This window comes from Phaethon aethereus (genome assembly GCF_964289735.1).
Source record: "Phaethon aethereus genome assembly, chromosome: 7".
Lineage (NCBI taxonomy): Eukaryota > Metazoa > Chordata > Aves > Phaethontiformes > Phaethontidae > Phaethon > Phaethon aethereus.
This window is the reverse complement of record NC_138583.1, coordinates 15,400,412-15,419,937: the sequence shown is the minus strand read 5'-3', so window position 1 is coordinate 15,419,937 and position 19,526 is coordinate 15,400,412. Positions and strand designations below refer to the sequence as shown.

The 19,526-nt window shown below is 41.4% G+C and overlaps 2 protein-coding genes across 2 annotated transcripts in view; one reads left to right on the top strand and one right to left on the bottom strand.

Annotated features, from left to right (window-relative positions):
- The window catches only part of POLR3A (RNA polymerase III subunit A), a gene marked incomplete at both ends in the record, with an annotated part of 36,568 nt that extends 35,347 nt beyond the window's left edge, over window positions 1–1,221 (bottom strand). The window contains 2 exons of the mRNA XM_082001963.1: window positions 469–604; window positions 1,178–1,221. Of these exons, the coding sequence (XP_081858089.1) occupies window positions 469–604; window positions 1,178–1,221 (180 nt within the window). The remainder of the gene's footprint in view (window positions 1–468; window positions 605–1,177) is intronic.
- Window positions 1,222–1,938: 717 nt separating this feature from the next.
- On the top strand, window positions 1,939–8,027 carry RPS24 (ribosomal protein S24). The gene is made up of 6 exons (XM_082002115.1): window positions 1,939–1,963; window positions 2,717–2,782; window positions 3,140–3,349; window positions 3,830–3,940; window positions 6,915–6,950; window positions 7,804–8,027. Exons 1-5 carry the CDS (start codon window positions 1,961–1,963, stop codon window positions 6,915–6,917), a joined length of 393 nt encoding a protein of 130 aa, XP_081858241.1. The 5' UTR covers window positions 1,939–1,960; the 3' UTR covers window positions 6,918–6,950; window positions 7,804–8,027.
- The last annotated feature ends 11,499 nt before the right edge of the window (window positions 8,028–19,526 follow it).

The window sequence follows — 19,526 nt, the reverse complement described above, 5'->3', positions numbered from 1 at the left end:
AGAAAATACAACAGTTCTTAAGCTTGTCAGCTATCCTGACAGCAGACCCACTCCTTTTTCCCAGCATCAGAAGCACATCAGTAGCACTACATTCACTCCAATCTTTATGAAGAAAAATATCTTTCACACACAGCCCTACTGATAGCAGTGACATTAACTCACACAGCTCTTGCAACTGACCTACAGCCCATTAAACTACAATAAGGCTTTTTGTAGACGGATGTCTCTGGATCTCCCAAAAACTAGGCAGAAAGAAATTATCTCCTGCATCAAAAGAATGCTTTCCTGAACCATCCAAAAGCATGAAAAAAGTAGCTGCCACTACAGCTAACCATCTATGCAATTCAAGTAAAGACACATTTGCACATATTTTGACTAAGCAATAAATTGCAATCATCCAAACTTATTTTTAACCACTTTAATTTTACAAAAAGCATTTTGGAAAAAAAAAAAGGGGGGGGTTCTCACCATGCGATGGTCAAGTACTCCATATTGCAGTGGAGAGTGATGGTTGTCCTGACTATACAAGTTTTTGCTAACCACCTGAATGTGAGCTTGCTGACGCATCTCCTCTGGAGATTTCATGCCGAAACAAATGTGGCTTCTAGAATGGAAATTTCACATATATGTATACACGCATATATATGTAGAAATACTCAGAACTATCAGCATGCACACACATACGTATTTAAAAGCAATGCAAAGGTAGTGACGTTGATTCATAACATAGCTAAGGCAGGTTCTTTTTGTATAACTACAAATAACAGAGCTGCTTTGCAGTGACTTGATGGTTTCTATCTAGGGGATTTAGCGATGTTCTTGGACAACCCCTCAGCTGCTCACACGCAGAGCCATCCACGGGCCCCGCCAGCAGCCTGAGCCAAGCCCAGCAAGGCTTAAGAGAGCGCAGCCCACGCCGGCGCTTTTAAACGTGGACTTTTTAAAAGTGGAGCCGTAACATCAGCTGCCCCTCCTCTGCACGCTAAACGTCTTCCCGGGGCCTTTTACAAGGTTGTGCCACACTCTGGGACTTCTGCTGCTCGCCACCACAGCCACCGGGCCCACCCCGCGGCAACGCCAGGTCCCCGGGCGCGGGGCGCCGCGCAACCCCGGGCAGCGAAGCGGCCGCTCGAGAGCCTCCCGCCGCTCAGAGCGCTGCCCCGGCCGCCACACTCACATTTTCTTGGCCACATCCGTCTCCCTGAACTGCTCCTTTACCATGGCGGCGGCGGCGGGGCCCGGCGGCAGCCCCTGAGCGTCCGGCGGGGCTGCACGCGGCGGCGCGGAGCCCGGCCACCCGGCGGCGCCGAGCGGCCTCCGTCTGCAGCGCCCCCTGCTGGGGCACAGCTAGGGTCCTCCCGGAGCGGTGTTCCGGGCCCGCCCCCGAGAGACGCCGCGGGAGGCGGGCCCCTGCCAGCAGCCCCGCCTCCGCCCGGCCCTTCTTCACGGCAGCCTGTCACGCTGTTTCTGAGCGCTCTCGGGGCCCACGGGCGCCCCGTTACCGACCATGGTACTGCCAGAGTGCAGGCACTACTGCTCCCTCAGGTGCCAGTAACCGCGCCGCCCAGCTCGCTTCACGGCTCCGCGTTCGGTTTCCCTACGGCAGCTCTGGCCCAAGCCCTGATCACCGGGAGCAAAACAGGGCGGTGGGGCTGGAGGGCAAAACCAGCCCCGCGCCGACATGCAGCACGGCCCGCTGCAGCGTGCAGCAGGGGAGCTCGCTCGCCTCGCCGCACGGCCGGGCGCGCGGCTGACCCTGGCCGCACAGCGCACGCTGCTCTGGCACCGCAGGCGGCTGCCCCCACACCGCCCATCGGGCGCACGACAGCCAGCCCTGCCAAACGCACCCGCCTACGCGCGGCCCCGCCCCGGCAGGAAGGACCCCTGCGCCGCCTTATGATTGGCTGCGGGGAAGCACTACTTCCTTTCCGCGCTTGCTGGGAGAGAAGGCGCAGCCAAGATGGTGAGTGCCTGGGGCCGGAGCGCGGCAATCCGCCCCGTGCTGCCGCCATCCTGCTCTTGCGGGACTGCCCGGCTGCCGGACACCGACGGGTTGGCTTGCGCGTAGCGGGCTGTGGCGGTATGGCGGAAACTGAGCGGGGGCTTGTCCTGCCGCTTCGAGCCAGGGTTCCTGCGGCCTGGCTGCGGCTCGTCGGTGCCGGTTGATAGCGCGAGCTCCGGGGTGTGGGCCGGGGCGTGTGCTTGGCCTGCTGTGTCGCCGTGCAGCTGGCCGGTAAGAGCAGTGCCAGGTTTTCACAGTAGTGCAACATGGCGCTTCTCTGAAGGTGTTAAAGGCGTGCTGTAGATCGTGCTCGTCTACTAATCTAGTGGCGGTTCTTGTCTGAACGTATTAAGGGAGTAGAAACAAATAGCTTTGTTAAGGAAACTTACATTGTACTGTGTAGTCACAGGACAACTTGGGTTTGTAATCTATGTGTTTCATGAAAAGCTGCTTTAACTTTTCAGAATGGTGGAGGTGTTGTTTGGAAACTGGGGATGAGCCTGTCATTGCTTGATGTGCACTCCAAAGTACATAGCAAAGTGTAGTTTCCAGGGGTGTTCTCTGTAGCCCAAGACCAGTCCCCTTACGTTATGAGCTCACTGTCAGTATCTGAGAGACTACTGACTGTTGCTGTACTGTATGTTATTTTTTTTCAAGTTTAAATTGTATGTGTCATTATTGTTTTGTCTTACTGCTTTGTATCTTCTCCTGTAGAATGACACAGTGACCATCAGAACCAGGAAGTTCATGACAAACAGACTGCTTCAGCGCAAGCAGATGGTAAGAGAATACAGAAAACTGCTTTCAGTTATTTGTATGTTGGTTCTGGGCTACAGGTGTTCTTTAGCTGCTATAAGTCAGGGGCCCTTAAAACTTCCAGAGCTCTTAGTGTAAGAGCTTATAGGTTTAAATGTGTTGATGCATGCTGAAGGTTAGTCTTGATGGTGAGGTATGGAGCTGTTTTGTCTTTTAAAGCAAGAAACTTAAGTATACTTTTGTATCAATTCAGTAATACTTTCTGCTGTTAAGGTGGGTTGGTTTAAGTGTTAAGCTCATGGTGGGACCGTAGCACCCAGCCGTTTTACTGGATATTGACCTTCTCTTGATTTTATACGACTTGTGAAAATTCCTTTCTAGGTGATTGATGTTCTTCATCCTGGCAAGGCCACAGTCCCCAAGACAGAAATCAGGGAAAAACTGGCAAAAATGTACAAGACAACCCCTGATGTAATTTTTGTCTTCGGCTTCAGAACTCACTTTGGTGGTGGCAAAACAACAGGTTTTGGCATGATCTATGATTCTCTGGACTATGCAAAGAAAAACGAACCGAAGCACAGGCTTGCCAGGGTAGGTTGTTTTTTGTTAACTTGAAAACAGTTAGGATGGACTTGAAGCATTTAGTGGCTAATGATTTACATGTATAAAGGCTAAAATTTTGTGAAAATACTGTTGGTGTACTCAGAGTAATGTAAGAGGTCTTCAAATAGTATAGGCTAGCTTGTGCATTTGCAGAATAGGACAAGTATTGTTTATTATGGGGGAACTGTGAAGGCAAAATTGATGTTACCGATGATATTTAGCAGTAATAGGTAACTACTGTTAAGGGTCTTGAAGAACCATAAGAGATGAGAGTGATACATACGCTACTTCACTGCTTGTATTTCTGTGTTGAATCGTTCATAACTAGTGAAATTGTCTCTACTTAGCTCTATTTAGCTAATATTACAAATTTAAACAGTATTTGAGGAGTCCAGAAATAGTAAAACTTAAATTCAAATGTTACTATCACTGAAACAAAGATAAAAGCTACTTTGTTTTTTTTAATAGCATGGCTTGTATGAAAAAAAGAAGACTTCTAGGAAGCAGCGAAAGGAGCGTAAGAACAGAATGAAGAAAGTCAGGGGCACAGCCAAGGCAAATGTTGGTGCCGGCAAGAAGGTAGGATGAGAATATCTGTAAGCCAGAGTGAGTGTGTTGCCTTTGAAATGTTGATTAGAAATTCTTCAACAGAATAACATTGTTTTTCTTCCATTTCTTTCACCTGTTCTACTGGATTAACAGAAGGTAATCTGTGTGGTGTTGTATAGCTTCTTACCAGCTCAGTAGCTTAGTTTTGCTCCTCACTGCTGCAGGCTTAGCTTACAGAACATGAAAGAGTGCTTCTTAGATGATTATTTCCTAGATGTCACTTGAACTGAAGTTAAACTTTTGTAAATCTAACAGTATTGCTCTAATCTCATAACTCAGCTTAGCAATATACAGATTAGATAGTCTTAACACTTGTTACTCAGACTACCTAAATATCTAATGCTTACTCCACCAAGTTACTGTTATTTATGGTGTTACTTATTGAGGAGATTTTGTTAAAGATGTGTGGTGGTAGACAGTGAGGACAGAGCATAAATAAAAATAGGGTAGAAAGACTTTATCCTGCTCTTAAGTGGCTGATTCCCAAGGTAGTATATTTTTCCCCTGGATGGGAGCTGCTTATGCTGGAACTTGATACAAGCTTGTCAGGTGTGCAGCTTGGAGGGAGACAGAGTTCTCTATCATTAAGCAAAAAACCCACCAAATCTGAGGAATAGCCTGGATGTGAAGACAGTCATCTTCCTTAGCAGCTTTTTGTCTTCTGAAAAATACTGAGTAAGCCATGCAGCTCTAAGTGGGTTTTTAACGTGTTTTAACAAGGGGAGATAGGGCGATGGTATTTGAAACTTGTCAAAGCACTGTAGCAGGTGCAGAGCTATCTCAAACTTTCGTAATCTTCACTTCTGCTTTTTTCTACTTTCTTGGAATTCTCCATCAGAAATGAAGTATCTAGCAGGTACTGAAAATGAGCATGGATGTGGTGAATGAATTGTAAATCACAGAAACACATGTCCATCCTTCTAATTGAAGCACTGTACTGCCTTGCATGCATGCATGTTTGTTTTAAACTTGCTTCTGTCCTTTAAGGGTTCCAATAATTACATAACGAACTTTATTCTGTGTGACTTAAAAATACAATTCGGCTAACATAGAACAAGTGTTTTTGAAACTAGTGAAGCAACATGAAAATGAGGAATTTCCAGATGAGAAGAAATCAAAGCAACTCAATGCTATTGATCTGAGGCATTGGTTCAAAACACCTCAGGTTCTGATTCAAAGTAGTACAGTGCAATTGCATGTGTAACTTGACTGTTGTGTGAAAGTAGTTGTGTGTCTTTATGAAAACTAAGTCACATCACAGCTTTCTGCATTTGAGATGGTTGGACATGACACAGCTGTCAACATTAACCTATATTTAACTATTGCCCAGCAGTATTCCAAGTTAAGACCCAAACCACAATAATTGTTCCATGAAACTACTTTCTTCTTATTCTATAAATGAAGTTTTTGATGTCATTGGATGGATATAAAACAGTGCTGCTGCAAACTACTAGATAAGACTTGGAGCCCCTTTCCTTTCTGTATTAATGCTGTCTTAATGAGGTTCTACAGCTGTTTGCAGTATAATAGCACAAATTGGCATTTAGTATATTAGTAACAGTAACATACACCCTCTTACGAATGGCAAGGGAGTACTTCAGTGTTGTATTGACACCAATAGTATGGATGAACTTCTTCCCTTCAAGAATTTTACACTTGAAGGTGGCTGTTTTGAGGGTTAATACAAAATGGTTAAATGACTGTCACTTGAATTACTAAAGCTGTCCCATTGATAGAAATCCTCTTGAAGCATATAAATACTTTAGAAATCAAGACCAGGATAATATGCTGTGATAACTACATAGCAGATGTGACTTCTATATCAAGTGCTTCGCAAACTAGCATGCAATCTCAATAGTAGGTGAACTATGTTTTAGATGAGAGGTTTTTTTAATGTCTTGTAAAATGACATTTTAGTTGATAAGTATGCATGGGTTAGATCGTATTTGTTCACCAGCTTTGTTAATCTTTGTGTCCTTGCATTAGACTTGATCTAAAGATAAATTAGTTTACATGCTTTCTGGAAAACTTGGTTGAGAAGAATTCTGTGCTGCATCACAGAAGAAAGCTTGTGAAATACACCTGTGTTCCTAAAGCTTTGTCTTGAAAAATGCATGATATGGAATGGTTCAACATCCTTTATCACAGCCATGTGGAGGAATTCTTAATAGGAGTCCTGGAATATGTTTTGGACTCCACCTACACAATCTGTGAAAACTTTATCTCAGAAATGTGTAGGCAGTTGATTCTGAGACATCTTCAGGCAAGTCTCTATTGTTGTAAGAGTTATTTATGTACAATGTAGTCATGAAAGCTAGTGAAATGGTTAAACATATTTGAATAGTTTTTCTTGAACTTTTAAGTTGGACATCAGCTGTTCTGATAACTGACTCAAAAGCTTTTTGGTGCTTACGTTTGCTTCTCGCTCCTTCAGAATTCCCACTCTGCCTTGCCAGTTGTGAGAGAAGTATTTTAAAGTAGTTTATGTTATTTAATATATTCTGTAGCTCTGTAGTGAGCTGAGCTTTCATAAAAGTTTGCAACAAGTAGATTTGCATGCCCCTCATCTAGTGTTTGCATCCAGAGCAAATGCAAAAAAAAAAAATCCTACTCAAGGTTTTAATGTCGCAACTCTAGTTGTGACAGCCAATATGTGAGTCATCCAAGCATGTTTTTTCAAAAAACTTGTTCAAACAGAAGTGTGGATGGATAGCACTTTAAACCATTGTGGCCTATAGGTATAATCAAACATGCAATTGCATTCTGAGTATTAAGATGTAAATAGCTATTGTTAGGTCCTATTTGAGTTTGCAGGAATGCATGAAGTCGAAGTCTTCAGACAGTACAGTAGTCAGTGTTGAGGTTTTCCTATCATGCTTCATTTGGTAATTTAAAAAATTTGATAAAACTATGCTCTTATTAATTAATGCTTTGTCTTTTTCAGTAAATGAACATACTTCAGGTGGAAAATGGATAACAGGTATGACTTGAGAATGCTTTGTAAGAGTAGACATTCAATAGCCTGCAGTCATGACGTTGACGTAGGTCTAATGTTGATTTATGCAAAGAGCATGGTACTGTGCTGATACGGAACCCAGTGCAAGAGTTTAAGACTAAAAGGCTGTTGTGCTTACTACTGAGTTGCTAATATATGTGGCCTCCATGTCCATGAAATACCAGATTAGCATGAAGACTGAAGAAATAAATCAGGCAGTTCAGATTTACTGTTCCGAAAACTGTTGATTATTTAGTCTTACTGTAAACAAGGCTTACTCTGTTCCTTGTGTGGGTATGTTAAGTAGAGGATAGTACACCTTGTTTTTTATTGTTGTAAATAGACTGAAGTAGTATGATTTCTATTTTGAGGATGAATTTCTGTTGTTTCCTTATAGGTACTTATTTCAAGTAAATTCCTTGTAAATAACCTGATATTCTTTCAGACAAGTCCTAGACTATATTTTTATATCTTTGCTGCAGAAATACAAATGAATCTGATGTGCTGTGGTCAGTAACTGTTACAGACAGAACTCTATTACGAATGATCTGGAGGACTCACTTTAAAGCAACTTAAACAGTCTGCCTGGGAGCTGCTGTACTGAGTATAGTGCCTTAAACAGAAAGCTGGTACAGCAATTGTAGCTTGTTGAGCTCTTCTACAGAAATGGTGTTATCTACGCTCTCACTTATGCCCATGACAGTATGTTGTGGTTTTCTAAGAAAGGCAGTGTGGTTCACCTGACTTGTTTGGGAACCAGTTTTTCAGGCTCTGTATAAAGGTATGAGTATAAAAATTGTTTTAATCATGTCGCACTGATCTATCTTTTCCTTTACAGACCACATTATTCTATGAAGCAATATAGAAAGAACTACTTTGGGAAGAAGCTGCTCATCTGGCTTTAACATCAAATAAAATATGTCAAGAAGATGCTGGTTTGCCCTTTAGTTTTGATTGGAAAGCTACTATTTTGTGAAGTTCGAGAAATTCCAGATTGGTGCACTGTTTGCACTGAATTAAAATCTTTCTATAATTAAAGAATTGTTTTGAGTATCAATCTAACATGAATCAGAGCTTTCTATGGATAGTACTATAACCTAATTCTAAGCAGGTGGTGTTACTTCATGGAAATAGGCATGCTTTTGTAATCTGATGTTCAGACTGGTTTGGAAAGTCCTTTTCGGATGTGCTTGTTTGGCTGCCTATATTATATAGATGTGAAATATAGCGGAAGGGAGAAGAATAAGATATGTAGATGAGATAGTCAGAGCTGCGTACTTCCACAGTTAAGGATTTTGCTAATGAAGGAGTTGGTCATGACTTGTCTTTTGTTCCTGAGTTGACAGGACAAGCTCTGGGGCCTGCCTCTGGTCTGTAAACTGTGCAGGACACCCCTAGCTTTTCATCTGGTAGTGTTAAAGGAGTCATTTCAGATTGGATTAGTGGCTTGATGAGGCATGCTCTATGCTAGAAGTGTGGGCATTGTGGTGCAGGTGTTTTGAGCAGCAAGCAAAACAGAAGTTTGATACTTTAAATATGACTGAAACAGACTGGGCAGCTGTAGCAGTTGTGCTGACAAAGGCTCTGACTTGGGTAAGAATCAAGTACAGTATTTTTTTAATTTTACTACCTTTGTACTGAGGCAGTATATTATAATGCTGGTAAGGCATTTTTAGTGTTCGGGGGAAAACCAACAACCCTATAGTTAGAGTTGTTAAAGTGGTTGAAAGGGGATGCTGTTGTTCTAATAACTTCCATACAAGATCTGGTATGTATAGATAAAGTACTTAATGCCTCTTCTCATACCTTCCGCCTGAGTCTTGAACTAGCAGGGTTGCTATTGTCTGCATTCAGCAGTGTCACACTCTTGGCTGTACGGTGAGTTTTCTGTACCTCATGCCGAAGTGTTTCTGCCTTTATTGGGGCTAGTAGCTGGGATTAGTAGGCAACTGCCCTGGTGAAAGGATAGGTACTCCATTTTCTGCTAAATGTAGGTGAACTAGTGATACTAGACTGAAGGGATGGTGAAATGGAGCAATAACTTCTGAAGTAAGTTTTGATTCTGAAGTCCTGTTGAAATTAAAAGGCTTTTTTTACTTGTCAGACAAGATAGGTACCTATTGGATGTTTTTCCCAAAGGTTGAAAGTATATTAAGTTCTGAGGGATTCCGGGGAGGGGTATTAGAAGTGCTGCTGTTTGGATGTAGTATGTGTGCTGAATGCTTGAGTCTGTAGACGTGTTGTGAATAGGTGACAGTGAATTCCTGACAACTGAAAAGATGGTAAGGGATATGGAGCAAATGTTATGCATGTAAGGTTTAGAGCTAGAACCTAAATCTGTTTTAAAGGTAATACTTGCAGTAAACCTTTTCTGTATATAGTGTTCAACATTAAAGGAGAGAAGAGTCATACTACTAAATATAATTGAACAATCACTAGGGGGTGGTGTGAACACAGCAATAAAAATACGAGGAAGACTAGTATAGCAAATTTTCATAAAATAGGCTGAAAGGAAGCCAAATAGTCCCCTGCCAAAGAGGTAAACTCCTTTGAAAAGATACATTGAAAATGCACTGGCAGTAGTTGTACTTAGGATCTGAGGCTTTAGGTGATATTTTTATTTCACTGGTTCTTTCTTGAACTGAATGGAAGCCATCTGTTTCATTGAAGACCGTATAGTTAGTGTTTTCCAAATGTTTACTACTTCAAAGCTCCAGAGTTATGGCACAAATTTTGGTTGCTCTTTTCAGAATCCTTGCCTAAGTTTTAGGCAATCAGCAAAGGGATCTATAAGTGCTGTCATAAAGGTATATATGTCTTGCATAATCTTGATGTTTTGATTTTGCATGAACAGTACTGTTCCATGGGGCATGTACTTCCTGAAGCGGAACTGTCTTCTGTAGTTGGAATATTGAAGGTTCCCTTGTCCATTTTGTAATGCCTTAAGCGCTTTTCTATACAGGCTTATTAAGGATGTACAGTAAATTTTCAAAGCAGATATAAGACTGCTTGGTGCCAAAATTTTGGTATTTGATGCCCCATTTTGATTTAAGATTGACAGCAAAATCACATAATGATTCCATAGAACAATTGACTCGCCTTGTTGCATGGTTAGGTTATAACCACATACCCATAAACTGTGTTCTTGTCTTGCAATATGAGGCATTAAACACAAAAAGTGGGCAAGGGGCAAAATGACATTAAGTGATCTAGAATTAACTGATTAAATCAGATCACCCTGTTTGAGTTTTCCCACTCTTCTGCAACATTCGGTGTTGATGTCACTGTCCTTTTTTCCTATTATTCCATCTGGAAAATGGCAGGCACCCAAACAGGTGTCATCTAAAGTTTTGGTTCTTAAACAGTTGAGAGGTAAGAAGCTCTTCATGCAAGTTTCTGTTCTGCCAACATTTTGCCTTCATACACTACAGTCTAAGCAATGTGTAGCAGATGGTCTGTAATTCAGAAGTTGAATGCACATGTCATGGTGTGAAGACTCTAGGTTAATCCCCTTTCCTGTGGGAGGTAAAACCATTAAGTGGAAAGCACTGATGAACAGGAATCTTCACTTCTTTCCCTACTGTGTGCTGAAGGTACCCTTTTATTTCCTGCTGATCCTGGCACATCCCATCGTCTAGAGGCAGTAGTCTTTGTCACTGTTGCCTGCTTTTAGACTTTGGCCTCGTCTTTGTATTTCAGTATCAAGTATCTGATCTGATGATGTACCTTGAGCATAAATTAGGCTGAAGGATTTTTGGAGAAGGAACTTCTAAATAAAACCATTGATGAGTTATCTCAAGTTGATATACATGGCAAGACTTTCATTAACTGTTTACCATTTTTAAGGGCTGGGACTTCTTTGAGTTGTGTTGCTTTTGCAAAAGAGATGGTTGAAATAAATGAGGCATAGTATGCTATGAGAAGACTGCAGTATCAATAGGCAGAGGGATAAAAGGGTGATATGAGTCCTTTTTGTTCAGAGAAAATGTGTAATTTAAGCTATGCAGGTCACTAGCAAATCTATTTGCAGCAGTCAGAAGAAAGTAACTTGTCCTCTGGTCAGTTCTTGTAAAAAAAAAATTAATTTTAATGTCATTAGTTTCCTATGTAGAGGAAATAGAACATTGTCCTGTAGCAGCCGTTGATGCTAGATTGGTACAGTTCTAGTTGCTCATGTGCTTCTATTTGAGCAAAACTAGATACATTGAGCCTTTTTTGTCTGGGTATTTTGGTGGTGCTAGGAGACCAGATGAGTAGTTCCTTTTTTTGCTCTGAATGTTGGCACAGCTTGATTTGAGCAGGAGAACTTTCCAATATAGGTGGCCAACGCTGCTTTTGTTCATCATGTTTCTAATGCAATAGCAGTAACACTAATTAATTTCCAAGAACACACTTGTTACAATGCATCTAAGGTGTAAAATGAAAATGTTAGTTAAGCTTTGACATGTCAATACCAGGAGTAGGCGCATGCTAGTGCATGAATACTTTTGGACTCCTTTCCTTTAAAGGCATTGAATGGCAACGTAGTCTTAGGTTCTTTGCTAACATTTGTAAACTCTAAGTTACGTCTTAAAAAAAAAAAAAAAAACTTCTATGGAATTTTATCCTTATCTGGAATTTGCTAAGTTTCCTCTTAATTTTAGCTTTTGCTCTTTGTAAAGGCTGTGGTTAATGAAACAGCTACAGAAGTGGCTAAAAGGCATCTTGTGCGCTAGAGGAATTGTGGTTTTTCTTTTTTTTCTGAAAGCTGGCCATAGGCAACCAGTACTACTAATAAAAAAAGTTCTATCCTCCTTTCCAGTTACTGCTGTTCATAGACAGAGATCCTAAAATAAGGTCAAGTAATGTGCTGAGACAGAAGGACATTCAGAGCATCTGTGGCTTCTCGTATCACAGTAGATGTTATATAGCCAGCAGCAATGGAGTGCAGTGCTTCGCTGGGGTAGATGATTATGGCTTGTACTTGTGTTCATTGGGTTAAAATACAGCTTGTTATTTAATGAAGCTGGCCAGGCTGCTAACTGACCCGCATTAGGAGGAACATGCTTCACTGACTTTCATGATGGTCTGATTTGATAGTACTGGAGCTCCTACCCTGCTATAATTTTCTGTCAATTTTTGCTAGCCTGTTTGTTAAGCCAGGCATTGTTTGTGTTGATTTGATAACAGGTTTCAATCACTGATAATAAAACTTTTCTGTGACAAATTACTTTAGATTTGTATCTCCTGCACAGTGTTGGCTTTAAGCAGAAAATTGGGACGGATGCTTTCCTTTTCCACTGTTTTCTGTCTGGTTTAACAGCCAATGTAAATTAACAATGGAAGTTGCTTAGTATTTTTAAATTAAAAGGGGGGGAAAATGTTCTTTTTTCTAACAGTGTTGGTTAATATTTTTTGCATAGTTTGTTTCACAGTTTCCTTTATTATGTGATGGAACCTGCTACAGACCAGAAGTGAAATTAAGCCTTTTTATTACTTTTTTTAAAGGCAAGTTGAAGGGTATTAAAACTTAAGAGCTGTCAGAATTCCTAGTTTAAGTATTTTTTTTTAATTGATCATTTCTGGTTATTGAAGAAAGTCAGGTTGATCCAAGCACTACATCAGGGCTTGACAAAAGCAAAGACTAATGATAAGGACCAAGGATTGGGAGCAATTGATTCATATTCACACACAAATACTTATGTGTTTTTGAGGAGTTAATTAAAATGAGAGTATATTTTGCCTAGCATTGAATGCTGTAGTGTTTGTTTAAACAAACACTGAAGCACTGTACTAATGCAAAAAGCAGAGAAGATGTGATGAAATTGAATGTTCCAGACACAAAGAAATGCTGAAAAGTAAACATCTGGCCTTAAATATGGAGGAAGTAAAATATGCATCAACTTTTTTCTTGTTTTTATTAAATGTAAAAATCTTCATTGGCTTAAGTGCCTGCTAGTTGCTTTTTGTGCCTGACGTGTGCTTTCAAAAAAATCTCCTTTCAGTGTGGTAAGTGATTGCTTCAAAAGACTTTCTTTAGTTGAATAGCGTTCTTCTGGCTCCTGGCAATACTTCATTGGTATGGCGTGTGCGTGGCCTGGGCGAAAGCCGTGGTGGTGTAGGACTAGGACGCTTGCGGAGAAGCTGTGATGCTGTGCCGCTCGGGCCAGGCCTTGGAGAGTCTCCTCAGGAAAACCGGTGTCGGTGCCGAAGACAAGCACCGGCACTCGTGTAGTCCCGGCAGGGCGTTATGTCACGCGTCCCTCTGAGGCCGGAACGCTCCGGTATTCCCACTTGGCAGGCGAAGCGCAGAAGGATAAAGCACAAAGACTTTTTTGAAGTACCCGAGTGGTTTAAAAGCGTAAGTACGAACTTGTGTGCAATTGAATACAATAGTTGGAAGGGACCTACGACGATCATCTAATGCAACTGCCTGACCAGGTCAGGGCTGACCAGGTTAAAAGGTTAAGGACATTGTCCAAAAGCCTCGTAAACACTGACAGGCTTGGGGCATCGACCACCTCTCTAAGAAGCCTGTTCCAGTGCTTGGCCACCTTTTTGGTAACGAAATGCTTCCTAATGTCGAGTCTAAACCTCCCCTGGTGCAGCTTTGAACGTCCTAGCAGCATAAAACTACCTCCTGCAGTAGCGGCTTCTCCCCACGTCAGAACAGGCAGATGTTGCGCTGGTGGATTGAATCTCGGTGTCCAGGTAATGCTGCCGCTAACTGCTGGACCGGCTTTCTTGGCAAACCGGAGTTGGGGCTTGCTTCTGTGGAAATAGTCTCGGGGAGAGTCTCGATGCACACGAAGCACCGAGTGCAACTAGGCCTCGACCAGCTCTGCTTGCCTTAGCAGTGGTCTACGATGCAGGCCTTGGGTCGATAGCTGCGCAGCTCTTCCAACTTCAACCCAGCACCTGGTCCATGTTTGAGGTTTTGGCCAGTACTGTCAGCCTGATGCCAGACCCTGTGCCCAGGAACAGGTAATTCTTTCTGCTGGGTTCAGATGGCTCATGAGGTGACGGTTTAAAAGCCGTCTTCAGAGGTGATGAGGCTAGTTGGCAGTATTTTAACCATTTCTGCTACAGAAAAACTCCTGTGTATCTGATCTTAAACAGATTTCCATGTTTCAAATACATTTCCAGTGCCTCATGTGGGGATTACCTTCTCTCAGTAATGATAGACCGGCATAATTTTGCACCCTTTCAGTCTCACAACAGCTGTACCCATAAGTGGCTGCCTAACTAGGGGAACTCTTCTCTGTTGTTTACAACTCGTTCAGTATGTGTGTCCCTATGTTCATCATCAAAGTTCATTACTCTAACATAATTTAAATTTTAAAGTAAATACTTTGTGTGGTCACTACTGATTTTAATGTTTTAAGGGGGGTGGGGGAATGTAGTTGTTCAATCGTCCATCTTTTGCAGTCCTTTTAACGAAGCCTGAGCTTTATTTAACCCACAAGTCTCTGCCATGCCAGGAGAATATCCTGTCTTCAAGCAGCCTGTTGCATATGGATGATGCTTCTTTCCGAAACATGTGTCAGTCCATTTTACTCACTTTTAGGAAATGCTACCTCTGTCTGGCTGTTGCACTGATACATGTCTCAAGGCATATATCCCTAGTGATATATCTCCGTGTTTCTACTTTGCATCCCCTCGCTTTCCATCCCAGTGGTGTCCCTGTTTCTTAGATTTGTTCTGCTCGCAGATGCTTTTTCTAGCTTTAATTTCCCACAGACTGTGTAGGAATGAACAATAATACAGAATAGCTTATATAAAGCAATTAATTTATCAGTCTCTTTCCTAGTGGTTGATCAGTGCCCCACTGGCATCTTTGTGGGTACAAATGCCAAAAAAAACTGGAGGAACCTGAAGTTGTGGTCTCTGGAGTTGAAGGAAGACTGTAGAGCATTTTGTATTGTTGCTGTTCTGTGGACTGAAAGGAGACCGACTTACTAGGTATATCAAGGTGCCACACTTCAGTCCTAAATTAACCCTCTTTTGTTAGTTGAGATACAAAATAGTTTCTAGAGTGTTTCTCAAATCAGAACAAACAAACAAAACTCCCAAAACCAACAAAACAAATCTTTCAGTGCCCCACTACTATTTCAATTTACTAATTTTAATATAAGAGTATGAGTAAGAATACCACAGAAGACACCACATGGTCCTGTTTTTAGCTGGGATAGAGTTAATTATCTTCATATATGCTGGTATAAGGCTACGTTTTGGATTTGGGATGAAAAAAATGTGGATAAGGTATGGATGTTTTCAGTTGTTGCTAAGCAGTCAAGGACTGTCTGGCTTTTCATGCTGGCCTGCCAGTGAGAAGGCTGGCAGTGTACAGGAAGCTGGGTGGGGACACAGCTGGGACAGGTGACCTCAACTGGTCAGCAGGATATTCCATACCATATGATGTCATGCCCAGTATATAAAGCTGTGATGATGGAGGAAGTTGTGGGGGGATGTTCAGAGTGATGGCGTCTGTCTTCCCAAGTAACTGTTCCACATGATGGAGCCCTGCTTCCCTGGACATGGCTGAACACCTGCCTGCCGAGTGGAAGTGGTGAATGAATTCCTTGTTTTGGTTGTGTGGGTGGCTTTTGCTTTACCTGTTAAACTGTCTATATTTCAACCCATGAGCTTTATTACTTTTACTATTCTGATTCTTTCCCCCGTCCCACTGTGGGGGAGTGAGCGAGGGGCTGTGTGGCGCTTAGTTGGCGGCTGGGATTAAACCATGATGCGAGGTACTTCTGAGGTCCATTCTGCAATTAATACTTCTCAATAACCTTAGTGACACAGCAAAACTACAGAGAGAACAGATCCTCCAATCTCAGGTGTGTTAATTCTTCTCTTTTGCTTTTCAGCCTAGTTTTCCAAGTACTTATCACCCCCAGCTGCTTATTTTATTTTATAATTTGTTTTACCACTTAAATAGCTGTCTTTGGATGTGAAGTGCAGGAGCATGTGTAAAATACTTTTCATGGAGCTTGCTGAGTAATCAAAATGTTTTTATCTAGCCATTTTCAACCTACGCAAACGTCAAGAGCAAATATCTTGCTTTTCAGTGAAGATGCATACAAGAAAAGAGCTTAGATTCTCAAAGAGATTGTGCAAAGTAATCTTTTAGCCAGCAGAGGACTGTAGAACCACGTCACACAGTTATTGATGCAAAAATGTTAAATCACGAAGAGCAAGGGGGAAACCCATGCAGCAAACTATGTAGTCGAGACAGTCTCTTAAACATGGTAAAATACTGAAAAGGGAGGGCTCTCTTCCTTTTTCTCTCATTGAAGAATTTAATTTGCCCCAGGTTCCCTTTGTCAATGAAGATCTATGGGAATTTTGTTTACGTTTTGAAGCACATTGCCAAGAAGAGTACTTCATATGGCAAGTATACTGAACCTTTTTGGGGAATGACAACACTACAGAATGGTGGCTCATTCCCTAAAGGAAAACATACTTCATTTGTAATGAACATTATGTCTACAGAAACTAATGGCACAACCTCCTATTCAGTTTATGTAAAATAAAACAGGCCCATATGTTGCTGCTTTTAGAGTTTGGGTGTTTAAATTAAATGTTGTTTAATGAATATTCAAGCCCATTTGCTCAAAAGTTGTACTCAGTGTAGCATCTTTTTCCTCTGTCTTTGATCTTACCTAGAGTATTAAACTATTACAAGAGAGTGCTAAAGCTGAGGCATCTGTTTCTGACTAAAACTTAGATATTAAAATGCCAGAGCAGATGAGAAGGTAAATAAAGACATACAGTAAGAAGATCATATTATTTTTTGTTTTGTAATTAAGACTGAGAAAGGTTCGATATGCATGATGCCTTTTAAGAAACGGGAATGTTCACTGTGCTGTTTACAACAGCTGCAGTTTGGGTATGTTACAGTGGTGTATTCATTCCACTCCCTGTTTCCTATAGGAGTAATTCAGCTTTTTCAGTATGTGTGGGCCAGATGCCTGCACTGGGATGCTTCAGCAGAACTGCTTTCTAGAGGCTTTTGCATCTGTGTGGGTCTATAGGCAACTTGTAGATCTTCATGCCTGGGTGTGGGCAGGTTGACTAGAGGCACTCCATAAAAGCTGGGATTCACATAACTGCTGGTAACAAGGTTTCATGTTTTATCACCTGTCCCCAGCTCAAAGTCAAGTAGAAATATTAGCAGGCTGGAAGAAATCTTCTGGAATCCAGATCTGCCCTACCAGCTGCCCGATGGAATGGTCTAGACAGTTCAGACCTGAAATACATTGGGCATTTGTCATCAAAGGTCAGTAACTGCACTGTGGGAGGTTACTTTGAGTTGGGAAGGAACACACAATTACAAATACATGGTTGAATTCAGTCTTACTGTGCATTTACTTGCATCTATTACATCAAGTTTTAATTCATGAAGGCACTCCTGTGTATGTTTAAATCCATATTTTTTCAGGAAAACCTCTCAAGACAAAACCTGAAATATGTGCTTAAATGTTTTCATGAGCTTTATCTCTGAGTCCACATATTGACAGCACTAGCCTCTTTTTAATGGCATGGAAAAAATCTCATTAGAAGACAGCTGGAATGTAAACACAAATCACAATAATTGGCTTTTATGTATTTTCATGAGGGTTCTTCAGATGCTTGTTTTTACTGCACAAGTGCAATATTGTAATATACAGTGAAGCCCTCTTCAGAGAATAAATGATACATGGATAAAATACTTACAAACATTCCGTGATGCTGTAAATCTAAATGAAGGAATGAGGAAAAAAAATATACAAACCCTCAAATTCTTTAAAATTCTGGTTTTAGATTTTCCCTGAGCTTCCCTGACCTGACTAATTCCACTGTCTCTACTGAGCTGGGTTGTTAAGCATCTGTTAGTGCAAGAACAGAACAAGAAATTGCCTGCCCAACGAGGTGTCACCTGAAGATAGTTAACCTGTTCTGGGCATGGCTGTAGACATAAAACTTCACCATTTACCTGTGTCTTTTAGAGTATTTGTTAGGGGTCTCCAATTAGAAAAAGAAACATCTATGTAGATAAAAAATGTAATCAAGTTAACAATACCATCACTTGCCTGCCATGTGAACTTCTGGAATGAACCATGCTTTAATTTCTTCTTGTACTTCAACAGGAAATTACACTGTTCTGGCTACTGTATGATAAGCAGTGAGTCTCCTACCCAGAAATACTGATTTTGTTTTGCATCTCAATTCTGAGCTCCTAAAACTTGCAATAAATAAGAAAATACTTTTTCTTTTAAAAACTTGATATGATTGAGAGAGACTCAGTAGGGTAATTATTTTATTTTTAAAATGTAACTGTTAAACTTATGCAATCCTGTGTGTATATGCAGGGAGTATATCTACTCACTGTAGTGGAACAGTTCTTTCTGATTCTAGCACTTATTATTTCTGTGGAGCCAACCCAGATGGCAAAGGGAAATGAACCGTCCCTGGTTTGTCATCAGTGGGACTGTTCAGTGGTTGCCATCAGCTACCATTTTCTAAACCCTCTGTGTGCATAGGTGTAACAGAAACAACCCAAAATGTTGGGCTGTTTTTTGAGTCAAACTATATTGCAAGTGTGTGTATGTGTGCTGAAGTTGCAGGTCATCTGCTGCTTTTAGTTACAGGATAAAGACAGTCTGAGCAATTTTATGTTACGTCATAGGATAACTAAAGTATAAGTAGCTTGAAATTGCTAGCAAATGGCTTCCCAAGTCACCATTGTCTGTTTGACTTCAAGTTTCTAGAGTGCTCTATCAAACAGCATCCTGGCCAGTTCAGCAGTCAGAGTTTAGCCCACAATTGCCATTTTGTTTCTTTGTGTGCCTCCTTTTGAAGGACTCCCACCCTTCACCAGTTAAAATCTGTTTAAACTACAGAGAGCAACCTATTCACCAAACACCAGCAAAATAGAAATTCCACCCCCTCCCCATCATACTGCATTTTAAAGCATCTCTTTCTTCCTCACCTTTCTTCTTGTCAGCTATAACAAACACAAACTGTCCCCAAGGAGAAAACAAACACTTGCTGTGGTATGCAAACACTCTATGAATTCATGACATGAGTGCTAACATGGCTTGTTTCAGCACCAATTTAAAACCCAGTCTCCTGTGCCTTATGTCATCTTTTCCTGGCTATCTATCCAGCTTCTTCCAGGTTTGTCATATTAATCTGGCATCCAGCCTTTTGAATGTTAAAACGTATTATTCCCTCCCTTTTCTATGGTAGTGTGCATGTTAAAACATTGAAATATTTTTACATCCTCCTTAAGGCTATATAGGAAAGATGAAAGAGGGTGTGGAGAGCAATTGTACATCATGGATCTAGCCCTCAGGATAGGAATGATACTGATGACAACCTGTCGAAATGCTGAACTTGTGGTGGTGTTTGCATGAAAGAGAGAATGCAAATGAGGGATGAGAAAATAAAGGCTTTGGGATGGGCAAGGGTGATTTTTCAGCAATGAAATAGCAAACATTGTCAGAGCACTTGTGATTGCAAGTCAGATAGCCCTCTACTGTTGGGAGCCAGAAATGTCTCTACCTCATTTATACTCCTTCCCAAACACATAAT

Bases quoted from the DNA above. Each gene is read 5' to 3' on its own strand.
- RPS24 (XM_082002115.1), top strand. The intron at 2,783-3,139 runs GTAAGAGAATAC...ATTCCTTTCTAG, and splicing joins TGCTTCAGCGCAAGCAGATG to GTGATTGATGTTCTTCATCC. The intron at 3,350-3,829 runs GTAGGTTGTTTT...TTTTTTTAATAG, and splicing joins CGAAGCACAGGCTTGCCAGG to CATGGCTTGTATGAAAAAAA.